The 13902-nt window shown below is 37.1% G+C and overlaps 1 protein-coding gene across 3 annotated transcripts in view; it reads right to left on the bottom strand.

Annotated features, from left to right (window-relative positions):
- Positions 1 to 13902, bottom strand: part of LOC137407303 (A-to-I RNA editing regulator adr-1-like) — a 49897-nt gene that overhangs the window by 578 nt on the left and 35417 nt on the right. For all 3 annotated transcript variants that reach the window (XM_068093910.1, XM_068093911.1, XM_068093912.1), the window contains 13 exons: positions 13323 to 13452; positions 13014 to 13129; positions 12628 to 12759; positions 12247 to 12343; positions 11133 to 11215; positions 10763 to 10904; positions 7683 to 7844; positions 7388 to 7582; positions 6434 to 6562; positions 5804 to 5899; positions 3513 to 3633; positions 534 to 647; positions 278 to 347 (listed from right to left, as the gene is read on the bottom strand). In XM_068093910.1, coding sequence (XP_067950011.1) covers positions 278 to 347; positions 534 to 647; positions 3513 to 3633; positions 5804 to 5899; positions 6434 to 6562; positions 7388 to 7582; positions 7683 to 7844; positions 10763 to 10904; positions 11133 to 11215; positions 12247 to 12343; positions 12628 to 12759; positions 13014 to 13129; positions 13323 to 13452 — 1587 coding nt within the window. The remainder of the gene's footprint in view (positions 1 to 277; positions 348 to 533; positions 648 to 3512; positions 3634 to 5803; positions 5900 to 6433; positions 6563 to 7387; positions 7583 to 7682; positions 7845 to 10762; positions 10905 to 11132; positions 11216 to 12246; positions 12344 to 12627; positions 12760 to 13013; positions 13130 to 13322; positions 13453 to 13902) is intronic.

Below are 13902 nucleotides of genomic sequence, written 5' to 3'. Positions count from 1 at the left end.
GCAGGGCAATTGTTTACTAACAACGCGTATAACTACAGTAAGGTTATTGTTTAGTAACTACACATATGGATACAGCAGGGCAGTTGTTTAGAAACAATACATGACTACAAGAAGAAAATTGTTTAATAACACGTATGACTACAGCAGGGCAATTGTTTACTGACAACATGTATGGCTACAATAGGGAGATTGTATAATAACAACACAAATGACTACAGCAGGGCAACTGTTTACTAACAACACATGACTACAGGAGGGAAATTGTTTAATAACGAACCTGATACAATGTGGCAGAAGCTTTTGCGTCATCATAACTTTCAGGCACATTTTTGGCAGCCATGATGCTCCTACAATGTGGTTATAAGCAACATGTAGCATGATAATGGAGCGCAGCCATCAATGTAGATAGAAGGAGACAAACCATGTAACAATAACATAATGAAGATAAAGTATAGCAAATACTAAGACCTCAAAATTTAACATGAAAATAAAGTTTAGCTTATTTAGGAGAGAAAAAGTACAACAGATATTACCTATATCGGCCGAAGAGTTTGGATTTGGCCAAGCTGGATGTTTCCTTATCAAATGTTCGTCCATTTCTTGTATCTATTGTTTCTGCAGATTCATCTATGGCCTGCCAGACCAATCTAGAAAACAAGAGAAACATGAACCATGAGTATATAGTAGACCCTCTAATACAGGGGACTCTCGCCATATGATTTCAATTCGTCCCAGTGTTGGCATCGTAAGGCGAAAACTTGGTATAGAGAGGTATAAAAAACCATAGTAATTATCTAATGTAAACACCTCCCGGTTAAAATCGTCAAAATTTTATATAAGTGCTGTACATATTAAAATTAGTAACAAAATAGTATATTAACCTTAGTAACTATAGTTACCTACAGTAACTTTAGTGTATTTAGTGGTTATGATCTGCAATAAAATGTAACATTACAATGTACTATGTGCATTATGTACCATAGGGAGATCAAACCTTTGATACAGACGTATAACATACATGTAAACATTGAATTTAACTTAAATGAATTTAGCTTACTAAACACATACTTGAAGGAAGTTTTAGAATGTATCTTACTAAACTTCATCATTGGCTAAAAGTTTATCACCTATCTGAGTCGTTTCATTTTCACAGAGAGAGAGAGCGTGAGCATCGTATCTCTTTCAGGGGGGAGGGATTTTGGCGAATAACGCAATGGCATCTTCGTTATTTTGACGTATTCAGCACACCAACTGCCAAATTTTAATTTCGATATCGAAAGATGACGAAAAAAATGTCATTTAGCGAGGACGGAAAAACATTGTGTTTGACAATGTAAGCCGAAGAGCTCAAATAACAGGCTCATTATAACCGGATGGCACACTGTATAATATGATGGAGAAGAATAAAGTGATATGATCAAGTAGTATACAGTGACACGTCAACTTATGAGTGCCGCAACATACAAGAAACTTGAAATACGAGCCAGCTTTTAAGCAAGTTTTAGCACCAATATACGAGCCATGTTTGAGATACGAGCATGCGAGTCAGTGGCCAAGTATGTCGGAGGTGTTTTATGAGAACAACATCATATTTGTGCGAGTTTTTTAGGGGAAGGTTTATGTGAATTAAAAGTACTGCACGTAGACTGAAAATTAACCAGTACAATGATGGGTAATGAAAAGAAGAAGCGAATGATAAGAATTGATATTAAATGTGGAATTATTGAAAAGTATGAGAAAGGCGTGATTGATCTGGCTCGCCAATATGACAGAAATACATACACAATATGCACAATTAGCAAACAGAAGGATAATATCAAGGGCATTAAGCCTGCAAAAGGACTAACCATGGTTTCCAAACGGCATAGCGATCTTTACGACGAGATGGGAGAGACTACTCATGCTTTGGATAAAAGACAAACAATTAGCAGGCGACAGCGCAACTGAAACGATACTATGTGAAAAGGCCAGTGCTATCTATCAAGACTATAAAAATATACATTCGGACAAGTTGGCTAGCGGTCGAGCATTCACCCTGTTTTAAGACACCTGTGTTCATCCTTTTTCGCAACATGTTGAAAGGGTGACAAACGTCCTTAGATAGGTTTCTCTTAAAACGACCGGCTGATCGTGAAAGCGAAACAAAGGAAAAATTAGCTAAGCCACGAGAAGAAATTCAAAACTACGATCACCAAAGAAATTTTAATTACATCAAGTTTTTAAAAAAAGTTTGCTTTCAAGTCTGTGCATTAGAATCCAAATTTATCAAAGTCAAATGTTGTAACGAAGGATAACTTTCGATAATGATACATTTCGATTAATCACATTTTCTTTAATTTGCTGCTTTTTGAAAGCACGTGGTAAGTTAGGACAATTACCAATGTTTTTTCTGTTACAATATCTTGTTTTAAGTGTTTTTGTTTGTGTTTTTCAGAGTATGGAAACCAATCAATATATATTTACTTGTTCTATATATAAATAAATTGCACCAACATGTGAGTAAATTGACATACGAGCTCAGTCCCAGATCGCATTAAGCTCGAAAGTTGATGTAGGATGTACAGTGATATGAGTGATGAGTATAAAGTGATATGAGTGATGAGTATATAGTGATATGAGTGAGGAGTATATAGTGATATGAGTGAGGAGTATATAGTGATATGAGTGATGAGTATATAGTGATGTGAGTGATGAGTATATAGTGATATGAGTGATGAGTATATAGTGATATGAGTGATGAGTATATAGTGATATGAGTGATGAGTATATAGTGATATGAGTGAGGAGTATATAGTGATATGAGTGAGGAGTATATAGTGATATGAGTGATGAGTATATAGTGATGTGAGTGATGAGTATATAGTGATATGAGTGATGAGTATATAGTGATATGAGTGATGAGTATATAGTGATATGAGTGATGAGTATATAGTGATATGAGTGAGGAGTATATAGTGATATGAGTGATGAGTATAAAGTGATATGAGTGATGAGTATATAGTGATATGAGTGATGAGTATATAGTGATATGAGTGATGAGTATATAGTGATATGAGTGATGAGTATATAGTGATATGAGTGATGAGTATATAGTGATATGAGTGATGAGTATATAGTGACATTAGTGAGGAGTATACAATGATATCAGTAATGAGTATATAGTGATATGAGGGATGATTATATAGTGATATACACTATATAGATGACTTATGACTAAATAATTGAGTATTCTTAGATTTTAGAGAAGAATCGGATAGAAAATAGCTGCCTGGCAATTGAGTTGATCCTAAAAACCTGTTTAAAGTGGTCTTAAAATGACCAGCACTTTTGCATATAAAACTAGGAAATACTGTAACCCAAACTATCTAAACTGAGAATAACTGTATATTACAAAATAATAAACAAAATTATCGAAATTGAGAATAGCAATAACTGACTTAAACCCCAAGGTACTAGAGAGTCTATTTGAAACCGGCCTAACACTGAGAGCTGGTAAAATGTAAACCACTCACGCGTGTATGGGTGGCTTGTTGGTGCTTCTTGCCTCAGGAGAGATGGTTCCAATTATCTCTGGGCAGTGGTGGCTGAACGGAGTGGGAATCTCACCAAGTGTTGATAGATCCTTAACTCGGCCTGTAAATACACAATAATATTTATCCACTTTTCAAGTTGGACTGTTTCATAGCTGATGACAACCGATATTTCACTTCATGAGAGAGATGATGGCTTGAACATTATTTGTGCACTCTCACCTAGAATTATAACCATCTTAATACATATACCTCATTGGCAAGGAAAAGGTTCAGCAGTGTCTAAAACCTTTTCTAAATGTAAGCAACCAACCACATAATTATTTGCTTGCAAACTTCTGTGCAACAAATAAAGGGTAAAGGTCATGTTTAGGTGAAACAATCTGTTAACATCCTGCAGTTACCGTGAATTCCAGCGTCCCAGTCGAGTTCTAAAGTTTGGTTCAAAAATCCTGGTTTTGACATGTACCTGCCGTATAAGTCGATGCCCTTCTCTGGCTCGAAAATCATTTGATCGCTAATAGCTCAGTAGGCATCAGAAGCAGGTGATGCTAGCTGAAGAAATGTCATTTAAAAAGCCATCAGCAAAAACGCACAACAACATAAGAACGAGAGACGACAGCTCTAGTGAAGACCACAAGGCATGAAAAACAATACTTCACCATCATGTTGGCCAACCTCGGCAATAGGACGAAAAAATGCCACCTTTCATAATATGTAGGTTTTAATAGAAAAGTCATGCTGCAAGACAGATTTCTGTTAGGAATCATCATTCATGTACAAGAAAAAGGTTTGATAGACGACAGTGGATGTGTCAAACGGATTATCCAAGTGTGGGCTTGTGGGCAGATACTACAAGAAAAGCAGTAAATTCGAAGAAAAAAAACGTTATTCCGGAAGATAATCCCAGTGATGACAATTTAAATGGTGAAGAGTGGGACTTTGTGTTTGATCCATCTCATGTTGAGTAGGATTACTAGTATGTTACTGTTTCCTAAATAAATCCCTATATGCCATAGCATGTAATTTTGAATTGTACTGGTTTTTGAAGTTTAATTTCACAAGATTCGTGTTATGAAAACGTGACCACTGCGTAAGCCGAAGATAGATTTGTAAGCTTGAAATTTGGTGTCAACTTTTCGACTTATACGCCGGAATTTACGGTAAGCATTCCTTTTTGGAGAATCCCAAAATTTCAGGTCATTTGAGGAATTTTTCCGGCAACTAGCATATGTAATTTGTACATGCATATCTGGCCTCAAAAGACACTACAGTTTTGACTAGTCACGAGATGAGGTATAACAAAGAATAGTGTATTGTTGCTTAGAGCAGCTAACTAATAAATTGACGATATTCAGAACATATAAAACGATCATGCATGAACTGATAGCTGAATTCTTCAGTTGAATTGCTCAACAGGATCGCCTCCCCCTGCATCGCCTTTCATCATTTTAAAAAATGTCACTGTTTCAAATAATTGATAGACTAATAAATGACTTATTCCTGCATGGTGTGGACAGAGTTTGCCATTGAAGGTCATACCTCGCGCTAGTTCCATTAAACATTATCTGTGCATTCACGAATGCACCACTCAAATGTCCTGTGCATATGTTCTGTGAAGATCTTTGCGCCAGAAAAGGATCATAAATGTCCAACGCATTTCTCAGCTCAGGCTATCATTTTATGAGCGATAACAAACAATTCTTCATTTACACCAACTGACTGGTTTAAACCGTAGTTGTTTTTTGAGCCATAACCAAATATAAACATGAAAATTTTAGCTAGTCCCAAAAAACGATACTTTAAAACAATAACTTGTTGTTGTGAAGTATCAAAACATAACAAGTTATTGTTTTAATGTATCGTTTTTGTGACTAGCTAAAATTTTCATGTATATTTGGTTTGAAATATCAAAACATGACATATGGTTTTATTTTGATTTATTAAAATGAAACAATACTAACTAAAACTTGTTATGCTATGCCTTCACCTCTCAGTAACCTACAAACCTTCAGGGTCCGTTTTTGCTAGTTAGGCCATGGTGGATTTTGAGCCATAGTCAAATATGCATGTCAACTTTTAGCTAACTACAAGAAAACCGATACTTCAAAAGACCTATGTTTGGTGATTCTATAAAAGCGGCTACCTAACTACATGGTGTTAACATATTTTTTCACTTGAACATGACCCTATACGACCCTTAATAACAAGAATAACATTATTCAAGAAGAGCTCATCGACAACAAAACTGGTTGCGGAAAGGGATGAAATACCGTATAGCCCTCTGTAGATGTGCTCCTGATTAAACATGCTTCCCACAATGATGCTGGAGAAGTAGACAGGATCGATCAGATTGCTGAGAAGAGAGCCTGCAAAGAAAGAGTGTAACCGTGTCATCGCTGTAAACTCTATGTGCATCAGCTCTCAATGGTAGCGTGTACACGCAGTAGTAAACAGAACAAACAATGTGGCTAGCCAATCACATCACTATTAAATTAACAGCAAAGATCATTTTGATGACATGTTTGAGTATGAAAGTATGCAACGCATCAAGTGTATAAGATTTTAATAAAAATAGATAAATGTCAAATGTCTGTCCCATCAGCCATCCATAAGTTGGAAAATGAAAAAGAAGGAAAATCAATAGCTAATGTTGGCTGATCGAGTGCTTAGCGAGGATTGTGCACTAATAATTCAGCTGCCTGCTTGAAACATCCCTTCCTATTGGTCACTTTAAACATCCCTTCCTATTGGTCACTTGAAACATCTCTTCCTATTGGTCACTTGAAACATCCCTTCCTATTGGTCACTTGAAACATCCCTTCATACTGGTCACTGGATACTACTACTCAGAAAGGCTTGGTGAGGGATGATGAGAAACATAATAGGAGAGTGTTGCTCACCTTGTATACCGAGCAATGCCCAGCGAGCAACCTTGTCGCAACAGGACATGTTTAGGTACCTCTCTCCTGACATGATGGCCTCCCATGATTGGATCCTCTCATATTCACTTCCCTTCACCGGTATTGTACCTGCAAAACAATCTGTTCTGAACAAGAATCTGGTTAAGATAGTAATACCTCCATAAATAACCATTTATGACCTGAACTTGGTTTGGACCAAATCTTTTTCAGAAGAACAGTAGACAAGCGGCTAGAAGGAATTCCGAAATGAGTTTTCTCATTACAAATAATGTAAATAATTCTAAACTGTTCAATGCATTTTAAATTACTCTACGCAATAAACTGTATATAAATAGAGAATATGATATATAATGAGCACAGGATTTCTCAAAATAATCTATTAATGAAGAAGGCCTGACTGGGTAATGTGTTGTTGTAACTGTAGCAATTCGTACCACAGATTTACCCCAGGCTAGTTTCCTCAGTTTTATAAAAATAAAAGTCTAAAAATACCTTTTTTCCTAATAAAAAATCCTTCTAAAGATTATGTAACAAAAAAGCACAGCAAAACATTTTATTGCTATCAATAGTAACATCTAAAACATTAATATATAGAAGAATAGCCGATAGCTAAACAACAAAGATAAAAATGTTTCAGTTATCAGCCAAGCCACCTTGTTCAGTTTTCTCGGCTTATATCTGAATGTTTGTGTTTCAAATTCTTGTCTGATGTCTGAAAAACAGATATATCTAACTTTATGTTCAGAATGTGATGTGTTTGAAATCTGAGGTGTTAAAAAACCAAATGTTTTCCTGCATCTGTGAAAAGGGGAAATGGATACTCAAAACAAAATATATGAAAATGAGAGCATTTGTAGAGTGAGCTGAGCAATATTCATGCACTAGCGATCGTAAGATACCAAGGCTAAAAGAAACATGAAAAAAACAACCTACCCATGCCAGCCTCTATCTTAACACGAAGTTGCCCACGGTTGGAACGAGCTGGGTTGCTGTCTTTTCCTTGTTCAGCACTCTCCTCTCCCTCCTTGGTTGTGCTCGCAATAAATATCCTTGAATCTCCGCATGGTGGAGAACTGATGTACAAGTGAAACCTGACTCCTTCTGCCAGACCGTAGTCAGGGCCAGTCTCTACAGACAAACATTTAATTAAATGCTTCGCCAATACAGAGTCACTATATTTTAAATAACCATGTGAGTGCGGTAAAGGTTTAGTGAGAAGCTGCAGTACCCGTAGCTGATGGCACAAGAATAGAGGGTAGGCCTGACTTCACCAGGTCCAGTTGAGTATAGAGATAGTTCTTCATCGCTCGCCTGACAAGCACCTCAGCGTGCAGGTCATTCACCACACTGCCAATGTGTGACATGTTGGCTCCACTTATGCATTTGGTTCCTGCAAACCAAGATTGAGAAAGAATGTACTGATTTCTGAACTACGCGCAGACTTGTGCGGAATTTAAAAACCCATTGAGCTAGTTTAGATTAAAAAAGCACACAGCCTCTCCTCAACAGGCTTAAATGCATCACTAAATCAGAAAGACTGGAGTAACCAGGACCAAAGATAAACAATGCAAAATCCATTTTTACAACTTGAGTCTTGTAATTTCCGCTAGAATCACCTTGACGTCTAATTTCAGATGTAGTTCTGATTGTATAGAAAAACCTTTTTTATAGCGGACACGGCTGTAGTGTCTGTTAGGAATCGGCTGCATCATACACAGTGTAACACGAGTTCCATTTTAACAGACTTTTGTTTTTAAAAGAGGGCACAACTTCAATACAGTGGACTCTGCCATACAACATCAATTCTTTTGGTGTTGGCATCGTACAGCCAAAATGTGGTATAAAAACCCATAGTAATTATCCAATGCAAACAACCCCTAGTAAAAAACCATCAAACATTTGTACGAGCACTGTATATATTAAAATTAGTAGCAAAATGGTATATTAACCTTAGTAGCTAGTTAACTTATGGTTAACCTAGTAACTCTAGCTTCGTTGCCATAGTAACCAATTTTTTACTTCTTCCTTTAACGTCGTTAACAAGCTTAGGACCCATAGCTAACGAAATAAAGTTATATATGTAGCTCTATAGGTATATATATATAATGAATTAGAGTTTATGGAAAATATGCTAAACGCTCAAATGCACAATAAATTTTCATTTTCGCTTACTTTTCTTTTTCGTTTCGCTCACGTAATATCAGCATTTATGAAACATGAAGAACATTGAACTGAGAGCGAGAGCGCGCATCGTACCTCTTTCAGGAGTTGTGGAAGGAATTTCAGCAAATACTATATCAGCCACTTCGTGGTTCCAATGTATTCAGCACATCGACCGCGCAATTTTAATTTCAAGAACAATTTTTTGTTGATGTCGCATGGCAAAAAATGCCGTAATGAGGAGACGACAAAACATCATCTTCCACATCGTAAGGCAAAAAAACCATAAAACAGGGACACCATAACCCAGGGTGCCCTGTACTGAGCAGATTTTATTCGAAGTGACATGACATTAGTAGTTATCCATACAGTAAAGTCTTTAATCTTAGTTTGGGAGGTGTAAGACAAGAATATTAGATGGAGCAGTGAAAATATCCTTGAGTTTTATGTGTTTTTGTACAGACTTCACATTCATCTACGTCAGGTATGTCAAACTCAATTGTACAAGGGACCAAAATTCAAAACACACTTTAGGTCGCAGGCCGAAAAGGATAAACATTTATTGAACACACTAAAAGCAAATGTTTTGGAACATGAGTATGTATAAAAACAGACAGGATTATTATTCTGAAACCAACTTAAAACTTGAATTACTTCTATATAACTTTTTGCTCTTCATAAAAATATATAGTTATAAATACAATTCAAATTCCTTTGCTCCTATGTCAATGTATATAATTCCTTTGCTCCTATGTCAATGTATATAATTCCTTTGCTCCTATGTCAATGTATATAATTCCTTTGCTCCTATGTCAATGTATATAATAAAAAAATTTAAATATCCCAAAAGACTTTGCTCTCCTTCAAAATATCTCCTGTTGAAATTATACAAGTTAGAAATATGAACATGCAACAAAACCTGGAAATATACATTAAAGGTGTGCTTTTCAGCAATAACAATTTAAATCATTCAGTTTTCTTTTCTTTTATGACTCTGCTCTGATTATATGCTTTGACCGAAGCCGGATACCTGGCATCTTTTTTGGCAGCAAGTTCGTTTACGTTTAGTGTAAAGTCCTGCGTTGTGGAGATTTTCAGAATGGACAGCAGGTGCTCATCAGGCTAATGGCTATCTTCGTAATATCTTGTAATAGCTAGACTTAACTGATGCTAGAAGTATGCGGCACGGCAGCTGGAGTGTTGCATTATGGGATATTTAGTTTTGTGCAGCTTATCAGCGCTTCATATCGGTGGACCAGAAATAATAATAATGTAAAATGATCTTGCGAGGCAAATATGATTACAAGGTGGGCCGAATGTGGCCAGCGGGGAGTGAGTTTGACACATATGATCTATGTATAGTACTAAAAGATTTATCAGTAGGTTATATTCGAAATGTATTGCATGATGCCTGCTGAGAAACGCAACCAATACCCCCCATTTCCCTGTGCTGAATGTGAAAAATTTGTCATTCAAAAATGAGTGGAAAACGTTTGAATTTGCAAAGTTTTAAATTCCGTGTTCAAATGAAATTATCAAGTTACTTTTTATACATGTTGACATAAAATGCATAAACAATATAAAGTCAAACTTTTAAATATTTAAAAGAGACAACTATAATGTCGACAAAAACATTCTCAACTCAATATCTAAAAGGAAGTAAATAAAAAATTTAGTTTTATGAGAGTTAAAATAGGGGAGATAGTGAATATTTAGACAAAAAGATAATGAAATAATGACCAAGATCAAGTCAGTATGACAGTCTTCCTGCTTGGACCAGAGACCACATTTGGAAAAATTGGGAATTCTCAAGTTGTGACATTTTACACCTATAGTGTGGGTTTCCAAATTTGTTGTAACAAGACAATAGTTTCATTATATAATTAAAACAATTACAAACGGAGTAAACCGCTTCTATAAACCTAAGGGCAATAGGCTAACACTACTACAGTCACAAAATATAGGCAAAATCTAGAGTTGTCAACCCGGATGAGAATGAACAACTTACATTAAAAGCTTTGTGGGTTTTATTATTTATGGATTTGTCTGCTCTCACTAACATTAAGTTGGTAATGACGTACATAAAACATTAACTACTAGAGTAACACTATCTCACATAGACTCAAGTAATTATGGTAGCATGCCCACCAGTAGCCAATGTGATGACTTGTGCTGACTTCAAATCATCTCCTCTGACCATCACACACCCAGCGAGCACCTTCCTGCTGTTAAATCGTGCATCTACACTTGAGATGACCTCCCTGAACTTGTCTCTAATCATATTTTGCACCTGGCAAATATACATTAAGGCGGATTACTGAGAAAGCGTAAAACTAATATCTCTAAATATCTCAACCTCTTGGCAGTGTTAAGACTGCAACAGCCGACAAGCTTGTCGCTATCCGACAGGACTTTGAAATCTGAACCACTACAGAACTGATATCCACAAAGCTGTTAGGCAGCATCTATTAGAAATAGACTGGACTATTGGAACATTTGCTGTCTTTAGAATACATACAGTGGTTGAAAGAATCTGCGGTTCAATTCCACCAATATCTCCCCTCTGCACATCATTGTCAGACACGGGCTGGTTGAATTTACCTACAATCAATTATTAAGCACCAGTTAACCAGTTGTAAACAATTAATTAACGTCAATAGCTACCAAACGTGTTTCCAAGAATATTTGGTTGAGTCCACGTGCACACTGACTGGAGTCAGGCTAATACGGATGGCACAGGTAAAACCAGCTCCCTTCCAGAGCCAGTCTGTATGAGGCGCTAGGTTTTCCATGCGCCGAGTATGAGCTATGCCTGAGACAGCAATCTCTAGCTATGCAGGAACCTGGCACTCGTGTACAGGTGTCTGCACTGGCTGATTCTTCGTCTGACGTGTCAAAGCGCCACTAGCTGCCATTGACTAGACAAGAAGCACCAGTCACTGACGCATGTCGTGCGACGATGACACATCAGATGACGCCATATATAGGCGCCATGCCATTGGGCCAGCCTTTCCTGTTTGTGACACCTTTGAGCTGATGGGAAAGCCAACGGAGTGCACTAAACAGCAACCTGTACCGCCTGGAAAGAATTTTATTAGTAATAAGGTTACTCGGGCTCAAAGGATGTGCAATTCTCTTTACAACTTGCTTTTCCTCTGGAAATGTAGCGACCTTGACAAATAACCTTGTAGGCTATCGTCTCTTTCAGTTTTATCTGATCGCTCAGATGCAACTAGCATTGGCCGAGACGAGAAAAAGCAAGTTCCAAAGAAAAATCTGACAGTCGTTTGAGATGAGACTTGCTATTCAAAGTTCATCAAGCAAACCTCGGTGAAAGGTCGAAGCGAGATAAGATGCCAATCCGTGACAATAGTCTACCACCTCTCTAATCCTGTAAAACAACATACTCATCCTCATTCGGGAACCAATAAAAGTGACCAAAGAAGACAGAATTACTATGTCTGTAGACAGAACAACAGCAACAGTGGTCAAACAAAGTACGCATCAAACGCAATAGTTTTTGCAAATTTCAATAACAGAGAATTGATGTATGTACAAGTGCATCAAAGATAGATAAAATTAAATGAAATAAAAAACAATATTATACATGATTAAAATTATTGAAGGCTTACCGATGCTGTCAAAGTGGTGTCCGTACACTTCTGCGAGAATGACAGCGGCGCAGTTGTGTTTAGCAGTCATCTTGCTCTGCCCGGATCCTTGGAATGCCTGCATAAAGTCATGTGTATAAATCAGATGATAGAACTACTGTGTCAGTGTAGAGGACATCCATACAGACATGCATAGAGACATCCTATAGAGTATAGAGACATGCGTAGAGACATCCTATAGAGATATACATAAATAAACCTCATAATAAAAAATAGAACAGAGTGTCATTCTGCTTCGGTTACACAAACAAGCTAGAGGGATACAATACACTTGAGTCAAGGAAGGAAACATAAGAAGGGATGAAAAGAAAAATGAATTGAGTCAACATTAGCTCTACTCACATGGCCATCGACTGTGGCTCGAGCTATAAATGGAATGGCGCCTTTTGGGTCTCCGATAAGTTCAACTTCAACTCTGAGTGTCGGGTTCTTTTCATGAAGTAATTGCATTGGTGTCTTCGGCAGGTGTTGTTTCTACATTATAGTAATATAGAATGAGATAGACCAGATGCGAGATGTGCACCAGAAAAATAACTAGCAAACATTAATTTTTCCAAAAATCTTATTTTGTTGCGTGACCAAAGGAGAATTTTTCAAAAGAACCTGTAAGCCTATCAGCAAGGTGCACCGACTATTGAATTATCATTATATGCCGTGGTATAAGATCAAATGAGCCATGTAATCTTGTCGCTAGCTAGAAGTGCTCTAGTGAGTATGTATAATTGTACTTTTTCGTCTACAGGGGTTTCTTCTGAACCTTTCTTCCTCTTTCCATCTTTCTCAGCCACAGCATCAAATATCCTGAGCGCCAGCTTCTGCGCGACGTCCTCCTCTCCTACGTCAGCTGAAACAACAGAACACGTGAACAGAGTGAGGACTATTACCACTTCGCTATCTGAAAGACAAAGTTCAGCTTGTGAATGAACGGTAACCATGCTAAAAGAAAATAGGCCAAGGTTATTGAGCAGAAATAGCGAAGGACAATGATGGTTCACCGATCACACCGAATAAATGTATAAGATGGCAACAGCACATACATTTCTCAGTATAAACCTTGGCTCCATATTTAAATGTAGCCAGATATTCTTTCTTCCCTTCTGTGTCAAGTACCTCAAAGGTCATTTTGTTGTCTTTGAACCTGCGGTTGAACCTGGCCATCAGCGGCACCTGCAAAGATCGGGAGAAACTGAGTGCCTGCCGGTGATGTTAGAACCAGAGTCTGTACAACAAACATAATAATGTTTAGTAATTCTTGCAAGTAACAAGAAAAAACAATGTTAACCCTTTTGCAGGCATAGCGACATTTTTGTCGTTTCGCGATACTGACGCCAATGGGCAGAGCGACTATTATGTCGCCACGCGAACGTTTTTTATAAATTGATTTCTGGTTAGCTTATTGCCTTTTTTTCATTTCATTTTTTTTAGTAATAGTAAACAAAAATATATTGGTCTCTGTTAGCAACCGAAAAATCCGAAACAAAAACGTATTTGAATAAAATGGAGAATATTGTTTGTAGCTTGTTTATGCTTCTGTTTTGCTTTCTGAATATTTTCCCAGAGTGCTACAACTTTCTTTTACTGTCATGGCGTTCTCCAAAGGCTATAGGCAAAGCTATA

This window comes from Watersipora subatra, chromosome 10 (assembly GCF_963576615.1).
Source record: "Watersipora subatra chromosome 10, tzWatSuba1.1, whole genome shotgun sequence".
NCBI classification, from domain to species: domain Eukaryota; kingdom Metazoa; phylum Bryozoa; class Gymnolaemata; order Cheilostomatida; family Watersiporidae; genus Watersipora; species Watersipora subatra.
Note: the sequence above shows the minus strand (reverse complement) of the source record. Positions and strands in the feature narration are given on the sequence as shown.